Source organism: Magallana gigas, chromosome 4 (assembly GCF_963853765.1).
Source record: "Magallana gigas chromosome 4, xbMagGiga1.1, whole genome shotgun sequence".
Lineage (NCBI taxonomy): Eukaryota > Metazoa > Mollusca > Bivalvia > Ostreida > Ostreidae > Magallana > Magallana gigas.
Window position 1 is genome coordinate 48977062 of NC_088856.1, and position 24300 is coordinate 49001361.

Consider the following 24300-nt stretch of genomic DNA (forward strand, 5'->3'; position numbering starts at 1 on the left):
AATATTCCAAAATATACATGTAGACCATACATGAAACATACAGTAGCATATAAATTGCCGATTTCCTGTAATAAAAAAAAATATGCATCGACCACAGGACCCCATCTAATTTATTGTGTTTTCTTTTTCTTCTTTTAACATCCTCTTGAGGGTTGATGGCTTTAATTATAACAATGTACATTCTGCAACCCCCCCCCCCTCCCCCCCCCATGGAGAACCATATGGCTATTTAGCAACATGAGGGGTTCTATCCATCTACCTGTGGTGATCAACCATGATCACAGTAATAAAATAGCTTTTAACATCAAACAGTTTATTTATTTTCAAAGTGGTGTCAATTATGAACATATGCTATTCCTTTTGGTTGCTTACAATAATAAAATAGAGGTGTTTCATGCTATAACATTTCATATTTGTTTATTAATGATATCTACTCCACTTGAATATTTACTATACTCCAAATTAATGTACTTCATATAAACGAGGAAATTCTTACTTTAATTTCATGATATTAATTGTTGTTAACAAATACAGGTCTTTATTTTCTATTGCCCAGATACCCGTGCTAAGAAATTTCTCATTTCTCACTAAATGTTTATGCAAAATTGAAGAGTGTGCTTTCATTAAAAATGAAGGTGCTTGCTGTGTTTGCTATATTTCTCCACTTGACCAGTGCTTTTGAATTGTTTCCCGAAAATGTGTGGATTTACATAGAAATGCTAGTTGAAAACAAAGGACACATGAATCCACATGTAATAGAACCAGTGTATGACAGATGGCAAAATGGAATGCTGCAGCCACGAGTTTGCAACTACTTATTACCATGCGTTTTGCTATAGGACCCTCTTAACTAATATCCATTATTTCAACGAAATCCCCCTGCATGCACTGAGCATGACAATATCTTAGTTTCTGGAAAATGGAGATATAAGAAAACAATGCAACCACGTTGGATTTATGACAAATATGGACCCATAGTTCTTGTAATGAGAAACTATATCTGCAAAACTAAAGAAGCTTCCCATAACTTTCTATCAGGTGAATGCTTTATAACAGATCAACTTCCACCAAGCATTGAGATTCAATTCCGTTTAACTCATCGAGCTTGATTTACCACAAATTTGCAATGGAATTTCACTCAAAGGTATAATCAGAATTGTTTTTTCACCTTGGGTATAAATTAAAACTCTCAATACCAGTGGTGTAAATGAATAAATTAGTCAAAGAGATTAAAGAAAGATAATATAATAACTTTCTTAAGGTGGAATGGGACACCTCCATGTTGTGATGTATTGTGTATTGAAATAAACAACAAAATGAAGTCTAATTATACAAGTTAGTTTCTTTCTCGATATTGTCATCTAATAGAATATTGCAGTGGTTTAGAGGGTTTACTACAAATCTGTACCTCATGATTTTGAATCCCGCTGGGAGTTTTACATTTTTCACCTCGCCAGAAAATTAATTTCAAAAGCTATTTTGTGGTTAAATAGTGTAGAATTTAAACATTTTAAACTGGTGAAAGTATTCTAAATTTAATGTGCATTAAAACATTACTATAGACAGGTGTCCCATACCACCTTCATTTAACTGCAAAATTCTAATCTTTGTGATATTCTTATTGAAGTTAAGTTTCACTGCATAAAACATTTTAAATTTAATAAGACAATTGATATTCCTTGATACTCTTTATTATTTACCTAAAACTATGAAAGTGATATATAAATATATTCTTTATTACTGTATATGAATACAAATTTCAAAAACCATCTTAAGGAAACCCATTAGAATGAGGTATTAACATTGTTTAATACATGTACTTACATGTAATAAATAATTGTTACATTTAAACAGATATCATTTCATTTCAGAATCATGTCGGGAGTGAATTTCATGAACATTGAAATCCAAATGAAGAGCGATGCAGTCAGAAGATATGTCATTTCCCAAAGACAATTCTGCTTTGACATGCAGTTTTGGAACAACCTTCAGGGAATATATCATCAACATTTTGAAGATTTTCCAGATATAGAAGAGTTTTCACTCAAATGGCATCCCAATCCAAGTGACAATTATATAAAGGACATATCTTTAGACCATTTTCAGAGAGAGAAACTATCCTATGAAGAATCTTTTCATAAAACTGCCGGCCTGTGTTTTATCATGTGACCACACTTTCAAGGTTTCTGTGAATATTGGTTTCACAGAACCCTAAAACAAAAACTTGGACAAAGCAGTATGATTCTCTTTTCATGATCTTAAATGAATTTGGTCAAGTCTTAAGTTTTGAATTTGTGAAAACGACTGCCTTCTCAAGTATTGAAAATCATTTTAAATCTCTTGAAACTTCTTTTGGTAATGCTGTGAAATTGATAGTACTTGACAACTGTTGTCACTGGAAAAGTAAAATTCAAAAACATTTTGCAAACGCTGATGTAAAACTAGATATATTTCATGCTGTTCAAAGCATAACAAAAAAAGTTTCCAAAAAAATGAATTTTGGAAGGATATAAAAAAAACTTAAGAGTAGTATTTAGGCAATCTAACGATGTCAAGAAAGAAAGAAAACTATCAACACCAAACTCAGAAATAATCCTCAATTCCTTTGATAATTTTGTAAGAAAGTTGGAAAAGTTGACGGACAGTACTGACTTCCATTTTCCCATCTGATGCACTAAAAGCATGCATGAATCTCAGAAAACACATAGAGAAAGGTTGTTCATCTGATATTCCAACAGGAACGGGGACCAACAGAAATGAAAAGTTAAACCATTTTTTGAATAATTCAGCAATTGCAATTGGAAGAATTGGTCCAGAACTTGCAAAAGCTCTTTTGTGCATTCTTTTGTATTTTTGGAACTCTTGCAGAAATCCTGACAATAACTGACATGTAGTTTATCCAGTGTTTACAAATTTTCATTCAGGGAATGCTTAAAGTTTATGTTATTTTTCTACAAACAAAGTTTTGCAACCTAACCCAGAGTTACATGTGCAGGGGAAAAAAGAAGAAGAAAAGGGTTTCGTGGAATTAAACAAAACAATGACTTTAGATGAATCCGAGGAAAATGTTTATCGGTCAACATTAATGTTTTGTGGAACATTGAAATCTTTTAAGGCAGTAGATTTGAAAGAAACATCAATGGAATCACTTTTATGGGCTTCATCAAACCGACAACATTTACTTAAGCCTGTTATATCTGCCGAGATTCTGGAGCATTTAACTGTTTTAGGAAATAATGCATCTCGACTAAACATGGTGATTGTAGATACTCCTGAAGATGGAGATTGTCTTATTTTACTCTGTGGCATATGGCTTACAAAAGATATTTCATAATATTCCAAATTGTTATATACTTTTATCAGAGTTTCTTTGATATTGATGATGATTTTTACAATGTTGAATGTTATCGAGAGAAAGGTACTTTTGAAGGCAACATGGGTGACATTCTTATATCAGCGCTTTGTAATTTTTTGCGCATTAAGTAGACACTGAGATAATCCTGATACAAAGTAATAGTATGCATATTGTCTCAACACCACTTTTTGTTGCATACATTAAAGCGCCATGAACGAATGCTCTCAGACTGTTGATTTAAAGGAAGATGCTGAACCACAATCTAGTGAAAAAAGAGAATGTGTCCAGAAGAAATGTAGATGTGGAAGATCAAAGCCCAAATTGATGCTTCAAAATCAGAAATCTTGGAGCAAAAGCAGATGTCCATGTCACAAAAATAAATTGGCATGCAGATAACCCTCATGGATCTACACGAGGCAACATAGAAGGTGGACAGAGAGCTACAAGTAGAAAAAGACGAAGAGCCCACACTAACTTTTTCAACCACACAGGACATTCTTATCTGGAAAAACAGAAAGAGAAAATTTCCCAAGGAAGATGGTCAAGAGAGGAAACATTTCTTTTACGGAAAATAGCCATGACATCAACAAAAAGGAATAACAGAAAGCCAACAGCCACTTCCCTGTGTGCTTAATACCGGTAGTATGCTAATCTTTGTGTATATGAATTGCAGGACAACAATTCAGTGAACATTTGCGTGTAATTTGAACTGATCCTGGAGAATGCTTCATGAGTACAAATATTGAGCCAACCACTTCAACATGTATGTTTGTAATATTTATTGCATGGTTTATAACTAAATTTTAAATGTGTTTGATCTGATTAAAGTTCTATATAATGAAATGTGTTTGTCTTAAGTCTTTATGTGTAATTCAGATAGAAAAAGGTGTTGGTAATTTTTGCAACTATCGTGAAGAATATGTCAAATATTTACATAACATTAAGCGTGTTGTTTACTCAGGGTTTGAGTTCTCAAATTTGGATTGTTATAAAGTTCAATGTAATGAGTAAAACTTGTTCGAAACAAAAAAAATATTAATGAAATGAATTATTATTGACAAAACATTCGATATTTGTACTTTATTATGGAATTAGGCTCAAACAAAAATAGACTTTAAGGCAAACACAGGGAATTCGGACTAAATTTTGCAGATTTTGTTTTCCGCGTTAACATTTTTGGCAGAACTCTAATATTAAAAATTAAGGTTCTATATTTTAGTCCATTTAATTTTAAATATTTTCTGATGGTTTTACCTCAATTATTAATTAAAATAAGCGTATGGCACAAATTGCAAAAATATTGAAAAATGCTGAAAAACGGTAAAAGACACCTTATCTCAAAATTTTGATCATTGACCTCTTATAAATTTTAAGTCAATAGAATAAGGTCAATATAAGTAGTTCCATACTGTAATACTTCTTAAAATTGTTGCTGAAATCTTAATTTTTGTACCTATGAAGTGCCACTACAATTCATAAACTGTATTTCATTTTTTATAGTACTTTATTATTTGTAATATATTTACAATAAAGAAAATTTCATCATAGTGTAGAATTTTATGGGTTTTTTCTTGATTTTTCCAAAAATATTCAATGGTCATTTTAACTCAAAAAGAAGGTCATTGACCTACTTTTTTGAAAGTGAAATATAACACTACAATCAAAGGTCTTTAACATACAAACGATGGTTTTTCATTTTCATCAGTGGATTTTTTTTCATTCTGAGTAAATGTCATCCTTAAAGTTAATATTCAAAAAATTCAGAGGTTTCTTTCCTGGTTGTCATAGACGGAAGTGCAGTGTTGCAATAAACTGGAAGTAAAGATTACCGTTATGGCCAAGTTAATAGATATATTCTGTCATTTTTAAAGACACGCATGGAATAGCACAAAGCGTGTTTTCATTGGCGAGGATAATTCTAACATGTCTCATAGCTAATCAGTGTACTAAGTGGCTTATTTCATCATTCAATGTAAAACACATGCTTGAAAATTTATCATTCACCCTGTTTAAAAAGCGTTTCTATGCTCTCAATTCAGGTCACACTATTTTCAAAATATGACAAAATTTTGGGACCACAATGGCTTCCAAAGTGGCCTACCAAAACAATGAAAAGTAGTATATTTTCTTTTTAAACAAGAGGCCCATGGGGCCACATCGCTCACCTAAGCAACAATGGGCGTTCAAAAGATATTGTGCCATATGGTCCATCGGTAGAATAACAAAAAATAAATATTGTAAAGTATTCGAATTTTACACTTATTATTGCATACACGTAATCTTTGACATTGAACCTTCATTAAATACTAGTTTTTACCAGAATAAGACAATCCTACGCAAGATATAAAACTAAACATTTGGTAGGGGTACACTGTTAAGTTGTCAACTTCCAATTCCCTATATTTTCGTTCTGCCCCCCCCCCCCCCCCCCCCACTTTGTAAAGCGATCAAAATATATGAGAGCATATAAGTACATTTTTTTCATCAACTACTTACTAGTTATTGTATTTTAGAAAAAATATAGTAGTTATTGTTTTTTATTTTAAAAATCCTACATGTATAGATGTGAAGACAAAAAATTGTACCTCAATGTGCTCAATTCCTCAAATTAAAAACATTCAAACAATGTATTTGTCTTCTTCATTATAATTAAATGACTGTTATTTACTTTGCGTACCAATCAGAATAATTTTCCGCTGTGATATTTTCTTAGGAATAGCGATAATTACTTTATCCCCGCAACAGAAATGTGTCAGAACTATGGAAACTGTTTTAAAGATGTCGTTCTTATTTACTCGTGTCTGAAAAACTATCAAAATTGATGTAGATTTCACATTATTTATTGTATAAAGAGGGGGCCCCAGAGAGTAGGTATATACAGAATATCATTCTTTTATTTTGTTTGTACAAGTATTTGACATACTCTAATTCATATAGAATTTCTAATGTTCAACCAAAATTTCAGCGTCAATCGTAGAATTATAAGCAAGATACAGAGCTCAAAGTTCGCCAAGGTTTGAGTCATATTTTGTTCACATGATTTTATTACATTCAGCTTAAGATTTTTAACTTGGTATTTCCTATTCAGCATTTAAAATGGAAAAAAAGAATGGCCTAAGATTTTCAATTCTTTTAATCACTCAAGACCATTTCACTGATATTTGAGGTTCAAAATCAGTTTATACCAATGAACACAAACACAGTCAAGGATCACATGTACAGTAGGAGTAATAAGGTGACGAAAAAAGGTTAAGTTTACAATACAATAAGTTGTTAAAGTTGGTTTCTGGAGGACAGACTTTGAAAATTGTCTTAATAAATATTGACCAATTTTTTTTTAATCTTTAGTTTTTAAGATCTGTGTACAAACATAGAATTGTGAGCAAATCTCTGTATTTTGCTTATATTTCGAAGCTTAACACTCAAATATGCTTAGTAAATAGAAATTATAAACAATTAAACACAAGAAACATGCACTATAACAAATAAAGAACACAATTTATTTTTTTCGAAATGGATCATATATATACATGTATGTATCTACATATTTCCGTCAGCGATATCAAACTCTATTTAAACTGATTAAACTCGAGAAAATGCCGAGCATCTCATACAAAACCTATTGCATTAATCTACCATTACGCAAAAGATAATGCCGAATTACCGATAGAATGAATTGTATTTCTGTACTTTTTTGATACATCAGATTTTGCTTAATTTGCGCAGGTAAACAGTTAACTGTTTGATTTACCGAAGTCTCTGTTTGATTTGATACGTAAAAATCACGAAATACAGACAATAGTTCCCAGGTTACAAAGCATAAATAATGAAAACGAAACGAAAATCAGAACAAGCTAACACCAACGTCATGTGTGAAAACTGTCAACGCATTGAAATATTTAGCCTCAATTTACTTCACAAAATCGGCACCAATATATTTTGCATGTTTCAAAAATTTCCCTTCATACGCGAACTGTTGCATAGCAAGCAAATTCATCATAGTCAGATCGACCCTTTTTCGTATACAGTTTGTAATGTCATGGCTGCTTTAAACAAAGAACATCGTTTTAAAAGTATGGAATACGAGTCTTGGTAAAATGTGTATGCAAACCCGGGCCGTGGCAAAATAAAAGCCGGTGCAGATCGGCAATCGTCAATTCCAAATACGCATTATTTTGCAGCAATATTTACAGCGAATACAAATATACTGGTCCATCAAATATCCTGAAATTTTAATGAGATTGGCAGATTAATACCTGCCAATCTTTTGTTTTGCTCAGGCCAAGTCTTGCCTACCCATTTTACCGTATGCCGAACCCGAAGCTATTAAACTGATTGAAACACGCCTTTCCTTTATTATTATTTTCGTAATAACTCAGATTTGAAACAGAATTAGCACTTTATTTTTGCAATTTAAATTTTCCTTCCCATAAGGATAATTTATGATAAACTACGTTGAATTGGACGCGGTAGTTCTTGAGAAGAAGATTTTTTAAAATGCACCCCCCCCCTTTTTCTACAGTTTCAAAGTTTTCTCCGCTTTGAATACAGATCGGACTTTTATTTCTGCAATTTATATTTGCCCTCCCATAAGGATGCTTTGTGCCAAATTTGGTTGAAATTGGATAAGCGGTTTTAGAGAAGAAGTTCAAAATATAAAAGGTTTATAGACGGACAGACAGACAGACGGACGACGGACAAAATGTGATCAGAATAGCTCACTTGAGCTTTCAGCTCAGGTGAGCTAAAAAAGTGTTTAAATATATTATTGTTTTGCTTATCAAAATAAATCATATCATAAATTTTTATGTTAATCTGATGGTTAATTTGTTGACCATCCAACCTCCTTAACCTTGCTACCGATTTCTATTACATCAGGTACTGGTTATAGAGATGAAATACATTACAGTGCTATTTCTTTCCACTACTGAATGTAGAGAAACAATGGCTTTTTTTTCTGTCCAAACTAAGTAAATATTTCTGAATATTGAAATACATTTTGAGAACAAAGATTTTAACTTGATAATTTTTAAATTTCTGACTGTGGGACAGAGCTAAAGTAGAATAAAAGATTTGTTGCTGACTTTGAGAGAAAGCTTAGGTATAAGAGATTTGGTGCTATTTGTCGCTGACTTTTCAAGAGAGTTAAGGTATGGGAGATTTGGTGCTATTTGTCGCTGACTTTTCAAGAGAGTAAAGGTATGGGAGATTTGGCGTTATTTGTCGCCAACTTTGGGAGAGTGGTTAGGTGTAGGAGTTTTGGTGCTATTTGTCGCTGACTTTGGGAGAGAGTCTAGGTGAGGAGATTTGATGCTTATTTGTCGCTGTCTTTGCGAGAAAGCTTAGGTACAAGAAATTTGGTGCTATTTGTCACTTTTTAAGAGAGTTAAAGTATGGGAGATTTGGTGCTATTTGTCGCTGACTTTGGGAGAGAGTCTAGGTATGGGAGATTTGGTGCTATTTGTCGCTGACTTTGGAAGAGAGTTTAGGTGTAGGAGATTTGGTGCTACTTGTCGCTGACGATTTAAGAGAGTTAAGGTATGGGAGATTTGGCGCTATTTGTCGCTGACTTTGGGAGAGAGTTTAGGTGTAGGGGATTTGGTGTTATTTAAGACAGTTAAGGTATGGGAGATTTGGCGCTATTTGTCGCTGATTTTGGGAGAGAATTTAGGTGTAGGAGATTTGGTGCTTATGATTATTTGTCGCTGACTTTTAAAGGTAGTTTAGGTATGGGAGATTTGGCGCTATTTGTCGCTGACTTTGGGAGAGTGTTTAGGTGTAGGAGATTTGGTGCTATTTGTCGCTGACTTTGGGAGAGAGTTAAGGTGAAGGAGATTTGGTGCTACTTGTCGCTGAGTTTTTCAAAGAGTTTATGTGTTGGAACATTGGAGTTTGAATATTGAAGATTTGGCGCTATATGTCGCTGAGTGTAGGAGAGATTTTAGGTATGGGAGATTTGGTGCTATTTGTCGCTGACTTTTCAAGAGAGTTTATGGAGGCTATCAACCAGCTACCCCCCTTCCCTTTTTTTTCTTTCGTGACTTCTTACATGAAAGATGAACCACGAAGTCACTACAGAACTTGCATTGAGAATGTCGAACTTGGAGGGGGTGAACAAACCAAGTGAATGTTCATTATACCTTTGACTTTGCATATCATTTTCAATTGCTACATCCCTCCCGTCAAATGGGGCCCACTTATTTTGGTCAACTTTGCAGAATGCAACTGTTTGGCGATGGGGGTACCAGACAAATGAATTATTTAATTGATGAAGATATAGGTATGTGACTAAGGGAAGATAATATTAGTCAGAAAGATACTGTAAAATTTATTAGACTTTTTTGCTTTGAATAAACAATGAATAATATATTTTTTCAAGGACATGACGGAATATTACCAAATGGTGTCATTAGTATGCTGAACCATACATTAACGGAGAATGGATTTGAGGAGCGAAAATGTTTTCTAAACGCTGACAATTGTTCTGGTGAGTCATCAGAACATTCACAAGTCATGCATATCACATGCTGAACATGCAATTGATTATGTCGGGTTTTATTTTATAAAACCAAAACAGGCTAAAATAAGACCCAGTACATGCTAGGATATTATTTATTTTGGCGAGTTGTGACGGGTTGTCATGAAGAAATTGAGTATTCCATGAAAATACCCGGACATGCACACAATTCAGTCGTATCTTTTTGTGTTTAAAGCATAAAATTAAAAGCATTAATTAGATGGTATTGAATTTCTAATTTTCTTATTTTATATGTCTTGTAGACAGTGGATTTGCCTGCATTCGGAAACTTAACCGAAGGTCAGAATATTATTATTTTTGTCACCTTGATCAACAAATCAGCAGCTAAAAATGAAGCTGTCCCTTTCAAAGTGGTGATTGGAAGTCAAGAAACTGCGAGAAAAAAAATTGTCCAAACTTTTCCGTGCAGTGAAAGAAATCAGGCGATTTCATCACTTCAAGGTCACGACTGATGATCCCTTGACATTATATTTGAAGGAACTTTTTGACGGGGAGGAGAGACCGATGTCAATTAGGAAACAAGTGAAAAGCTGTCATTGTGACAGCAAACCGGGTTTTCTTTTATGTGAACAGTATCCTTAATCCATATCAACTCGTATCCAGTGAAATGGAGTACCCTATATGCAACATTTTGCCAAAAAATGACTAAGTTCAAAAGCTGGTATTTTTTTTCATAAATGATCAGAAATCAAAATCCTAGCAATATGCACACCTCTGATATATGTACAATTGATCTGCAAAAGAACAACTTCTTATCTTGAGAACTGTAGGAGGAGTTATCCGTACAATGAGGGTACCCTATATGCAACATTTTGCCAAAAAATGACTAAGTTTAAAAGCCAGTATTTTTTTGATAAATTATCGGAAATCAAAATCCTAGCAATATGCACACCTCTGATATATGTACAATTGATCTGCAAAAGAACAACTTCATATCTTTAAAACTGTAGGAGGAGTTATCCGTACAATGAGGGTACCCTTTTGGCAGCCGCCCGCCCACCCGCCCGCCATTTTCACCATTTTAATAACCGGATTTTTCCGTTGGAAAACCCGGTTAAAAAGGAGCAACTCCTTTTGATGCCTCGGAACTCCCAGAAGAGACTATCCCCCCTGGCCTTACACTTGAACGGCAGCAATATCTGTAAAGGACTGTCCGTCCGTTCGTTAGACCTGCAAACCAGGAAGAGTTGTGTTTAACGCCAGGAGAAGAGATGATAATCGATAGACTGTTCTAAAACGAATTAACCAAATGATAGAACATTTTATTTTTATTTTATTATCTAAATTCATGTTTAAATTATATATGATATAACAGGATTCATCGAACACAAGACATATAATTGTTTTCAATTATATTAAAACAGGACTGTCGTTGGTTACATGTAGCATATCTATTATCAATATTATTTCCAGGACATGTCAATTTTAAATCTTAAAAATTCATATTATCGCCAAACAATCATAGTACGTAACACTGAAGTATATCATATCAAATGTCATGTACATAATTATTGAAAATGAATAGTTTTAGATAAATACTTTGAACTATAGCTGTATAAAAGCAGACTTTTATAAATTATTTACAAAATATCAAAACTTCAATAAGACTTCGCAGTCTCCATGTCAGTTAATTTAAGTTATAATGTACATGGATTTTATAAACTTAAGAAAATTTTCATCGATATCAATTTATTTATCTTTTAACAAATAATAAAATCTAATTATGTGATTTTCAAAAGCAATGATTGTATTTTGGTTAAGTTATTAGCAATCGGGGTGTATACCTAACAAAATAATGACGGTGGTGAAATCATTACGTAACGTCGCATGGTTAAAAAACGCCATAGGCAAAAAAAAATCTTTAATTTATATGCCAAGTAATTATATGAGTTGTTAAATCGTCACAAAAATTCATTCCTTAATTATTCTAACATGTGCCTACATGAATATAAAATAACATTGTGAACAGTTTGCCATAAGAGCCCTTTTTTCATGGGCGCAATCATATGTGAATTAACTCTTAAACGTTTGCATCAGATATTCCAACCCCAATCTTTAAAGTAACTATCATCATTCACATGAAATAATGACATGTTTTCTTGGTCATTTCATTAAACGGTATTTTGTAATCTCCGTTTTTAATTTTTTTCTAATTAGGGCTCCGCTTTGCAGGCAACCTTTTATGATCTGTCTGTCCGCCCATCCGTCTGTCCGTCCCTCCGTCTGTCTGTCCGTCCGGGATTACTTGTCCGTTGCATATCTTATTTCTCCTTGGACCAATCTGGCTAATACTTCACCAACAGAGTGCCGAGTGCCTTTCAGAAAAGGGTATGCAATTACTGAACTAAGTTTCAGGGTGAAATGTTATGGTCACAGCAGTTATGTTCTTAGTTCGTTACACTCAAACGAACATAAATCATTTACCATATAAAACAACACATTATTATAGGATAGGAGGCGAAGCGCTCAGATTTTATTTAACCACATTACATAAATTCTCTTTTTCTGTTTCTTATCAAATCCAATCACAGTAAATCAACTCGATCAATCAATCTCTCGTTGAACTCCATCCATATGTACAATCATCAAACTACAAAAGATAAATTATAACTTTAATACTGATAGCAAATCGATTATTACAAATAACATATCATAACAAGGGTTGGGTGGGTGGGAATATCTCTAATACGTGAACTAAGTTAAGAATCTGAGCCTTCGAATGGCTCATTTACCAAATACACGCCCTTATATAACATCTCCACTCATGCGTACTTGTTACTATATAAATAGCCAATCATTGTAAAAACCAATCACCCGTACCAAAACAAACCCGCCTACTTTCCCCACATGTACAAATAATGTTCAGTACCCATGATAAATACATTTATGTTCTTAGTTCGTTACACTCAAACGAACATAAATCATTTACCATATAAAACAACACATTATTATAGGATAGGAGGCGAAGCGCTCAGATTTCGACAAAATAAAGTAGAGTTGAGATTAAAAAAGGATATATTATTATATACCCAGATTACTTGAAACACTCAATTTTTCTGACAATGTTTCCCTGACAAAACTGTCTTTTGCTGTTTCACTTTTCCACCTGCCATGTTTTTTGAAAATTCTGTCATTAACCCCTGCAGCAGCTGCAGCTGTAGCGCCTCCTGACCTTAAACTGTGTAATCCGAACCTTTGCTTATCTAAACCAATATCCTCTAAGGCAGAAAGAATAATTTCTCTTGTTCTAGTATATGACAGAGGTTTGTTTGTATGTCTTAACTTAAAGGAAGCAGCTTTTTTCAAGTATGTTATTTGTCTAAAAATATATTCGTCTGAAGAACTCTCTATTCCAGCTAATTTCAAATATCTTCTCAAAAAAAACACTGGACATGTTTTGGTACCCGTCTCTGCAATACAAACACGAGATCCTTCATTATATTTGTCTGTTTTACTTTTCTGAATAAATATGGAGACATGTTGATCTTGGAATGAAATATCAGATCGTCTGATGTTAACAATTTCCGAAAATCTAAGAAAACCAGCATATCCTAAAAGACAAATTGTTATTATTCTTAAATCTGTAAGACAGCTGTTTTCATTGCCATATTTTTCTGCAAGAAGAAATAAATGGAAAGGTGAAATAGGTTCCTTTTTTGTGACTGGTTTCCTGCATTCTCTCAACACGCCTTCTTTGACCTGTGTAACTAAAGAAGAATGGCATGGGTTTGGATAACCTGCTAAATTATGAGCCCATGAAATAGCACTTACAGCTTCCTCTATTTTGGCTGACGAGCAAAAAACCTGGCAAATGTGAACTAAATACATAGACACTGTCATATCGGTTGAAGGTAAAAAGGACAAATTCGAACAATGAGAAGTACACCATTTACAAAAGTTATTAAATGCATACTTATATTTCCTTCTCGTATTCTCTGCCTTTCCTTTCACACAGTACTCCGGTAATAGAGCAGATAGTCTATCCAGCTCGGGATTGTTGTAAGCTTTGGCTTCTGCCCATCGTCCCTTGTGGAATATATCTGTAAAACGTATAATTAAAAGCATTTATAATTATGAATTCATATATGCATACAAAATATGTACAATGAAAATACATTTTGATTATTCGTGACGTCCCTCATGTTATTCACTCTAACGTCTGCACTATGCCTCTAGCATATCAGGACCAACCAAAACAACAAGATAAAGAATCTTGATTTGTATCTCTCTTGAAAACTTATCATACAATATATACATGCATAAAAACATCTGCAATGCACCCCCATGCACCAGGCCCATTAATAAGGTAAAACATCTGCAATGTGCCCTTGCACATCAGGACCTACTTTGCATCCTTGCATCTAATTTGATTGCCAGTACTTTAGAATTAAACTCACGAGAACCAAAAATAGAATTCTCATTATTTCCTTGCTTAAAAATTCGGTATGCTTCCCGGAATTCTAAAACTTCTTTTACAGCGGGCATTGTTTCATTATGGTCGTCAAAAATTAAAGGCCAAAAATAAGAAGAGGGCCAATGTGGAACAATGATAGTACCCCTTGATTCGGTCCCAATCAAATGTAAAATGCATTTACCAATTAATGAAATGGGTGGCACTAGCCAATTGTTATCCCCTTCCCATGAGAGACTAAAACAGTCTACGCCCTCTGTACCAGGATTCCAAAATAACGAATTGAATCTTTCTAACTTTGCATTTTTGAAATTTGCAAATCCATCAATGTCATATGGACCCCAAATTTTGCTCATAAATTCAAAAAACTCATCCGTTACACCCCAGTCTTCGTAGTCAATTATTTTACTTAAATAATCTGCTCTAAGATTTTCATTTCTGGGTATCCATTGAGCGTCTATAGAAATACCTTTAGACAGACAAATTTGAAAAATGCCCAGTGCAATTTCTTGTAAATCACTTTTCATACTCCCACTTTCAATGATTTTTACACAGTTTTGATTATCAGTAAACCATTTCACTGTTTTTCCTTCAATAACTCTATGAAACGATAATAAACCAAGCTCTATAGCCTTTAGTTCTCTCCATGTAGAACTCTTTTCTTTTTCAAATTCACTCCATCCAATGTGAAAAACCTTTTGATCCAACTCTACAGTATATGCTGCCCCTGCAACATCACTTGCGTCTGAAAAAATCATGACATGCTTTCTTGAATAATTCTGAATGTTTTTACAGTTATACGATCGTGCGTTCTTTTTCCAGAAATAAATTTCAGGTAATATAGAATCTACAATAACATGATCTAACTTTCGATCCCAAGAAGTTCTACTCTCTATTGCCATGTGGCAAGCACGACTCATAAGTCTTACAACATTTCCCATAACCGGTAACATTGAAATAATTTTCCCTGTAAATTGTGCAACAATTCTCGCAGAAACATTAGGTAAAGCATTCAAAACTCTATCTAAACAGTTTTCCAAGTCCATGATTCTTCGTTCCGGTATTCGTAAACTAAAATCTAAAGATCTCCATAGCAATCCCAGCCATTCAATCTCTTGTACAGGGCTGAAAATAGATTTCTTCTCATTAATGAAAAAACCTGCAGAAATTAACGACTGTTTAATAATTCCTGTAGCTGAATTACATTGGGCCTCAGACATAGCCATAATAAGACCATCGTCCAAATATAGAACTACTTTTAAATTGTTTTTTCTCCAATATTTTACCAACGGCCTCAAACACTTTGTAAAAACATATGGGGCTGAAGTAAGACCAAAAGGTAATACAGTGAAACAAAAATAATTTCCCTTCCATGAAAAACCTAAATACTGCTGAAAACAAGGGTCAATATCTATATGGTGATATCCCGACTGCAAGTCAAATTTTGTCATAAAACAATTTCTTTTGAAATATTGTAATGCGATTTTCCAATCTTCGAATTTTACTTTTTCTTTCCGTATGAAATTATTCAAAAAACTGAGATCTAAAATTAGCCTTTTCTTTTCGTGATTTTCTGCTACACTCAGCGGATTAACCATATATGGTTTTTCATGTACCTGAATTACTCTACCTGATTCTACCAGATCTTGAACTGCATCTGAAACAAAATTGTCATTCAACATAGCTGATTTATTATTCTCAAAGTGTTTTGAAGGGGGGTGAATTTCAAAATCAAGGGAATATCCATTTTTGATCATAGAAAAAACCGAATCATAAACATCTATTTCTTTCCAAAAATGAAGATTATGAAATAAACTTTTCTTGACTCTACCTGTTATCAAATTACATTTTCTATCATAAGAAATCAAATTTTCTTTAATGCTTTTCGAAATATTGAGAATACCGGACCAGCTGGAACTATAGTAATACTCATCATCATTGACCGGCTGAAGAGCTTGCCCCTGCAGACCCTGTGGCGGATTGTGTGTAGTTGAGGGGGCATCGACTTTTCCAGTGTCCCGTCTTGAAGCACCTGTGACACACGTCTGAAGGCTGGGGGTTCTCCTTGAACCCCCAAAGGCACGAAAGGGCTGATTAAGTAGAGGGTAGCCACCAAAACTGCCAGAAGAAAGCTGCGCCTGAGACCCTGCTGCTGCTGGCACCGGACGGCTGTACGGTGTGGGCCGTCCCCTCCCCCGGAATTTCTGCCGCATAGCCCGTGACTCCGCGCTGCGAATCTTTTTGTCGTCGTCCGAGTCATCTGCGTAGTCATTCTGCTCGTATTCCCTAACAGTCTTCCATCCTGCTGGACTGCTGTCTGCAATCCTGATAAGCTTATTGCGCTTCTGCAATTTTTCTTTAATATCATTTATTACAGAAACAGCCGAACTGTCGTTAACAACAATGGAAAGATTGTCTAAGTCTTCAATAATTTCTTCGTTAAAAATGTATTGAATGCGATTTCCTTCCCCTTGAATTCGCGTGCTTTTGCTTTCTTTTATCTTCTTAGAGAGACTTTTTGCATTAGCTTTCTGTTCAGTCAAAAGTTTTTCAGATAATGATGCAAACTGAGAATCGATTACGCTTTTGAACAAACTTACTGCATCCGCCAAGTCACTTACGTTGCCGTTAGTACTTCGTGTCGACTGAACCTCGGGTGCCCTTGAAACCCGTTGAGAGCGGCCTTGATTTGATGTGTCGTAAAGAAGATTTAACTCTGCGTCCTCATGCTCGGACATAGTGGCATGGAAAAAACGTGAACTAAGTTAAGAATCTGAGCCTTCGAATGGCTCATTTACCAAATATACACCCTTATATAACATCTCCACTCATGCGTACTTGTTACTATATAAATAGCCAATCATTGTAAAAACCAATCACCCGTACCAAAACAAACCCGCCTACTTTCCCCACATGTACAAATAATGTTCAGTACCCATGATAAATACATATCTCTTTTGGACCATAAGTTATCTCCCTTTGGCTTAATCTTGCTCAGATAACCTTAAATACATGTTGGTAAAGGGTTATGATCTTGAATTAACGTACTATGTCAAACAATTTTTTAAGTCCGAGGTCAAGGTCAAAGCAACATCATCTAAAATATTGTTGATCCTTTTTTCCATTATTTGCGCGGAACCTTTAACATTGACATCATATCAATAATGTCTAGTTATTGTCTATTTCAATGAGTAAAACAAAAATTTTAGAGTGAAGAAATTCGAAAACATATCTGTTATATTTAGTTCTTAAACGATAAATACAGGAACATGCATTTAATTACAATTTGAAAATCGTCAAAATAGAGGCGCAAAAGGCATTGTCCAGAGTAGAGAGTAGTAGGCATTATTACTCCCTCTTGCTACATGTGCAGCCAGGAAGTCGGTATATTCTGGTAGCGTCTATCTGGCATTAATTTATCTGAAGTGGCAGTACATGTTTTGATGAAATCGTTTTCAGGTTTCGTTTGGGTTTTTTTATGTACATTTTCCATGTTTAAGTGTCCAGGTTTCCGCATGTTATGTCATCGAATGGACAGCATGTGTTTCTGATGATGATTTTATCTGATGTAAGCATTTAATATATAAATAAAATGATAACTGTCGTTCGAGCAAGTACAAAAGGTAAGTTTTCTATAGCTAACATTAAAAAGCAAACGTCGTATAAATGGCATTCGTTGCTGTTCTTATTATCTGTTAAATGAGAAATAAATATTTTTAAAGACATTAACCGTACGACTGTGATTTTTCAAGTTGATGGACACAATGGAGGGATCTACCATACTTCTTGTTACCTTACTGAGTCTCTGTGTCGGATTATCCGAAGGTCTGTACCTGGAAAAAGTATATTATATACATGTATAAGCAATTTATTGAATTCGTTCTTCAGTTTAAAGATCGGTCCTTTTTTTTTAATGATGTACATTGTTCTCGTAGAGGTATATTTTAAGTCTTTCCTTACGTGCGCATTGTTCCTTTGTTTTTCAATTTCTGTCTGTGAATTACAAAATTTTTAATGTCAAAATTAACAATTTCAAAAACTTTGTACTTGATTCACTTTGAAAGGGTTAGGTTATATTTTTCATATAATGATATTGAAGAGCAACTTTATGCTTTCTGTTTTAATATTAGCAATAATTTGATATAAACCAGCTTCATCAATTCATGAAAACTTGTTCTCTCTGTTTATTGTAGCCTGGCCTTCTGGTACATACTCCATGGTGGCCCCTCGTACCGGATGTCCCTCCGGATTTAAGGTTGGGTGGCGCTATCAGGACAATGAGGACGCCGGCACCCAGAACAGAATAACAACTGACCATCACTTCCAAGGTCGAATATTTACTTAATTGCCCAGATATTTGTGAAAAATATAGAAACTTAATTTAATGCAATTTATTTCATTTGATATTGTACTTTTTAGATAAAATGAATTATATCTAAAGTAATTTCAAAGGTTTCTCTACATGTTACCTAAATCAGTCGTCGGGTATTTCAGTTGATTAAATGTTAAATTAATACATGTATATGCATTCAAAATGCCAGTCCTAAATCGAGATCTAAAATCACATAACACGACTGAATTTCAAAAAGTTTCATTGTAGATACATTTTACACAATTGTTTAATAAATTGACAATTATCCTTCAGGTTTCTTTTTCAATGACATGATATCTTATTACTGCTCCAAAACCTCCAGCTCCGGATCTGGGTCGTGGCCTCGGGGAAACTACTGCATCATGAGATATGGTTCTCACTGTCCCTCAGGTAATTTTTTTGTGATCTCGAACATTTGTTAGGATTTTTAATTTACCTAAAAGTAACAGGAGCCATAAAATCGAAGCATAAATAAATATGCTCCTCATAGAGTAGATAGGTGAGAATTACCCTTTCATAGACCTGATGACGTCAATATTGGAGTAAGAGATTCTTTTGCAACCAAAAAAGCCTTAAAAAATTTTAGGAAAATCGACAATAGAGTGTTTGCTTTTGAATAACCGTTACAACAAAATTCTGCAGTTTGTACATCAAGATATAACATTATCACGTAATAATAGTCGTCACTGAAAAAAGATTTTTTAAGAAGTACCGGTAGCTATCATGTGATTTTTTTTCCTGCTTTCTATAGGCATTTCATCCGCCTTGTTTGTTGAAATTCATTAAACTTCATATTAAAAATATAAAAATGGTTTTCATAGGTTTTAGTTCGGGCAGTGTTTACTGGGATGACGAGGATACCTACAATATGAACGGTAAAGGTGGATATCTACCATCGGGGACTTTTGACAGTGATACGCGAATCAACTACTGCTGCCGGTATAGTTTAAGTACTATTTTATAAGGTTTTTTTTTTTAAAAACACATCTAAATCGTTTTTTTACATATGCATGTGATTTCTTATGCCACTGTATTCCACACGTTTTGCTGCCGTGGACGCATGTCGTTCAATACCCAAAATACGTAAAAAAAAATTTACACAGAGCGTAGACATTGACATCACCATTAAAGTTGGTTTCGAATTTATTGTTTTTGATTTGTAAGGACTGTTATGTATAAATATGTTAGTTTTAATGAAAATACTGTACTGTACGTGTTTAAATGTTCCATTTTTTTTTCATTTTTGCATGACACATCGGACAGACGGGACGGAAGCGCCTACTCTTACATTTCACTACCAAACACGGATCCATTCTATCTGATGCGGTACACGTCCTCCTGCCAAAGGGTCCATGGTATGTCTGTGAGAGAGGAAATCATAGAAATGGACGACGAGGACACGTTGAACTCCGATACATTGTCCGGAAGTCATCCAATGGAATCCGGAAGCGGAAATCATCGCCTTTACTACTGTTACTATACCCCTTACTAAGCAAGAGTTGCTATGCTTTTGCTATCTTGCTTTTGGAACGATGAATAAACTAGTGTTGCGTGTACATGGATTGCTGTTTCCTTTCTTTTGTTTTATCGGTAGAAGGTTGAGGGACTGAATAGTGTCTGTTAAACTGAATTTTATATGATTTTTACAAATGTGTAAACGTAACGCAACTTGATTTGTTCATCATGCTCACACGAAAATCGAACATAAAATCTATTCAGTGTGTTGCTATCAAATGAAGAAAAGTTGTAGCATCCCAAATGGGGGGTTGGTTCTTTGCAAGCCAGGCAAGATCATAGACATCGGGTACTAGTATATTCCACATTTCTGGACGAGATGCCATTATAGTTATAGACCGCTCTATAATTTTCAACCTTTGTCCCAATCAACATCACGAAACTATTGCAAGGACATAAGGAAACAATTGCAGACGAAACATGCCACCCCTTTCAACCAGTTTAAATGCTAGAGATGATATTTAATGTGTGAGATTGTAACATTTACTGTTCCTACAGCACATTTACTGTTCCTACAGACTGTAAACAAGATGAAGGAATTTTAATACAAAAGATAACATGAATGCAAAATTTATGATAATTTTATGAAAACAATACACATTCATGCACAATTTGATGCATTAGAGTGTTCAGTGCAGTGCCGGTCAGTCTTGTCTTCATTCTTTTGTATTACAGTGTACAAGAAACGTCTCTTGTTCAACATTTTGTACTACATTCTAATCGTAGCCAAAAAGGTTTAGGAATAGTTTCTAAAAAATAAAAAAGAACGAAACATGTAGAAAAATGGTAATATGGATCATGCAATTTGAAATTTAGCATTTTTACATTTTCTTCGAATTGAAGAAAAAACATTTAATACAATAAGGATATAATATAAATTGATATATATATATATATATATATATATATATATATATATATATATATATATATATATATATATATATATATATATATATATATATATATATATATATATATATATATACATTACGCTCTGTAATTAAGGTTTGAAAGTCTTTGCATAATATTTTCCCATCGCGTCTTTCAAATATAGTATTTAAATTATACATTTTATAGATTTGAAAAACTTTAAAATGACTTGTTATATCGTTGCCTAATATTAGGACAGATGCCACATCGAGGATCCTTGCATTTGGTAACCTTAAATTTCTTACCAGTATTTTCCTTCAAAATAGTTTAGTGATAATTTATCGGAGCCTCTTTGGCTGTCTCTTTTATTAATTTATTTTTCAAATATTTTTATAATTTCAACATGCAGTCATTAGAATGTTGTTTAAGTAGTAAACAATTGATGCAATTGTTGTATTGTTGGGATTGGGTGTGGTAACTAGTGGTACATGTATAATCTAAGGATTTTTTTTTTGTTTCTTTGTGGGGATGAGAAGCTAAAAAAATGTTGTTTCTTTGTGGGACTGAGAAGCTCCTTTCTGTGCCATATCATAGCTAAATTGCACTGCTACTCTCAATGATTTTAACCTCTGTTCGAAGTTTAACTTTTAGCTTTTCCTTAATGGGCTCGAATTAAATTTGAAAAAATTGAAAATTGTTTAGTGTGGTCTGTTTCTTATACGATTGTTCTCTTGTATTCAACATTTGACTCTTGGCGAGTTGATTTATTTCTGTTTGCAGTAGAGGATTTGAAGGAGCTTACCTCATCTTCGTCTAACTGTTTTTAAATGTTTCATTGTTCATCTGTTGTTTCAAGTATGTGTGTTTGTATGTAGCTAAAGGGATTTCATCACTGCTCATTTTGAATAAGGAATTTTGGTTCTGTTTCTAATCTTAGCATGCCACTCACAAAAAATATCATAACATGCGAACTTCATGGAACTATTTAAGAATACATGTTGGAATGAACTTTATTTTATGATGCTGCAATAACTTAACTTCTTAATCACTAGATGGCTTGCCCACAAAATGAATTCTTGATGTGTAGAAGTCTGGCCATATTAAATATACATGTAGTACTGAAAATAATTGTTATTACAACTTCATAAAATTTAGGAAATTGTGAATTCAGTAAAGCCAATAATATATGTCTATATTTGCGAGCCCCTTTAATATTTTCGGAGGGTAATTAATGCGTAATCTGCCGTTCATCATGCATAGCAAACCAAGTAATGGGAGCGATGGATATGGAGTGTCTCTGAATTTTAAGAACGTTGTTATGTTAGAGTTATCGCGCTTCTCTTCTACATTTGGAAGGTGCAGCCCCCCCCCCCCCTCCATTTTTCGAAACGATCAAATTTCTTAAATCAAATTTTGAACTAATGCCCACTCTCCAAACCTTTTGAGAACAGTGTTAAAAAAATACATGGAAACATAGAATCCAGCTCAAAATTTCGAATTACATGTAGATACCGAGCATATCACTGCGGTCAAAGGACAAGGGGTTTGAAGGCTGGCACAATTGGTGTTTCTTTTTAATGCATGCTAGTCAATATGTAAGGGGAGGTCTGCCACCCCACCCCATCACCTTTGCACCCCACACTTTAAAACACGATGCTATATATTTGTGTCTATAAACGTAATCAACTCTAAACGTAATTGACTCTAAGTTTACTATAGAACCAACTCGCACCAAGCAGTCTCAAATGTTTTTCTTCGGATATAAACAACTTCCAAAACGGATGACGTCTCAGCAATTAATGGGATTAATTCTTTAGAAAAATAGTTCCAAAACATTTGAGGAACAAACAACAGCGCGATATACCTCGAGCGTAATGATAATATTTACTCGCTACATCCTCGTCCGTAGTCAGTCGTCACGCAGTGCAAACAGACGGACAACGGGCTTTGTAGATATCCCAGTGTGTACCCGCTTGTTTATCACATTTATAGTGCAAATGTCACATTCCTCGGGTTGCTTTTCACCCCGAGCACTTTATATACGTTATATGTAATTAAACTTGAATATATAATAAAAGGTTGTAAACATATATTTATAGATTTTGTCAAAATTTTAAAACTTCGGGCATCGACCTCTCTAAATCTTGATTAGTAAAATTTTGTTTTCATGTGTGGAAAATTTCGGCTTGAACCTTTCTTAAATTTAAAAAAACAGTCTTGATTAAATCATTTAAATGTAATCAAGTACTCTCTCTCTCTCTCTCTCTCTCTCTCTCTCTCTCTCTCTCTCTCTCTCTCTCTCTCTCTCTCTCTCTCTCTCTCTCTGCCACTCTCTCTGCTCTGAGATTTATCATCGTTCTATAAAAACGCTAGCTATCAATAACATGAACCGTTCAGCAAACTTGTGATAAAAATCAACTTTCTTCACGAAAGGAATGGGGAGGAGGTATGACATTCCTCCAGGTGTAAATCAATACAATAATCTGGGAGGGATTACCTGGACATGAAGCCAGGTAAATACAGGTAGATTAGAGCGGTCATTGACAGAACGACACGGATTCTGACACCTGGGTGAGGAATGTCGCACGTGATGGTCATTGTCTTCAGCCACAGGTAGCCAGCCGAGGTGCAACCTTTCTTCTTCCTGTCTTTAGTTAGTCATTTCTGATCAGCGCCCGTTGCCCCATAGGGCCAGCATAACGGTCACTTCCTGTCAGTGAACTGTCTTAATATAATATCCCATCTCAACAAATCAAATCACGAATCTCGTATTTTTATAAAACAATCTCTCTCTCTCTCTCTCTCTCTCTCTCTCTCTCTCTCTCTCTCTCTCTCTCTCTCTCTCTCTCTGAGAGATATATAAGTAGGTGTAAAGTATGTGTACATAGTCGTATTCTGACTATCTAAGATACTAAAGATATATACTATCTCTTTCTCCTAACGTAAAAGTGTAGAACTTAAGGACCAGTAGGAAATGATCGTACAACTTGTATAACTTTTTGAGTCTCTGCTAGGCAGGTGCGTATTAAAGTACTAGAAATATACACGCTCTTGCTTTTTAGGGGATAATTGTTTATGACGATGTACATGTACCATCATCCCCAATAATTGCGTTTCATCATAATATCACAAGTACATCTATAGATTTTCAACAAATTCTTCTTGTTTCTGTAATCTCTAAATTCAAATGTCCTTCACACATTAATCGGGGACAGCACTTTAAAGAAATTAAGACG

General features: G+C 34.3%; 2 protein-coding genes across 3 annotated transcripts; one reads left to right on the forward strand and one right to left on the reverse strand.

Annotated features, from left to right (window-relative positions):
* Window positions 1-12358: 12358 nt before the first annotated feature.
* Window positions 12359-17253, reverse strand: LOC105318787 (uncharacterized). 2 transcript variants are annotated; one of them, XM_066082677.1, is made up of 3 exons: window positions 15935-17253; window positions 13807-13933; window positions 12359-12483 (listed from the first exon to the last, which is right to left on the reverse strand). In XM_066082677.1, the coding sequence occupies exons 1-3, from the start codon at window positions 17040-17042 to the stop codon at window positions 12438-12440; spliced, it is 1281 nt and encodes a 426-aa protein (XP_065938749.1). In that variant the 5' UTR covers window positions 17043-17253; the 3' UTR covers window positions 12359-12437. The 2 variants fall into 2 exon arrangements, with proteins under 2 accessions (XP_065938749.1, XP_065938750.1); XM_066082678.1 differs by lacking the exon at window positions 12359-12483 and having other exon boundaries at window positions 15921-17253.
* Window positions 17254-18056: 803 nt separating this feature from the next.
* On the forward strand, window positions 18057-20204 carry LOC105348311 (uncharacterized). The gene is made up of 5 exons (XM_011457669.4): window positions 18057-18129; window positions 18498-18632; window positions 18950-19066; window positions 19498-19615; window positions 19940-20204. Exons 1-5 carry the CDS (start codon window positions 18060-18062, stop codon window positions 20166-20168), a joined length of 669 nt encoding a protein of 222 aa, XP_011455971.3. The 5' UTR covers window positions 18057-18059; the 3' UTR covers window positions 20169-20204.
* Window positions 20205-24300: the final 4096 nt, after the last annotated feature.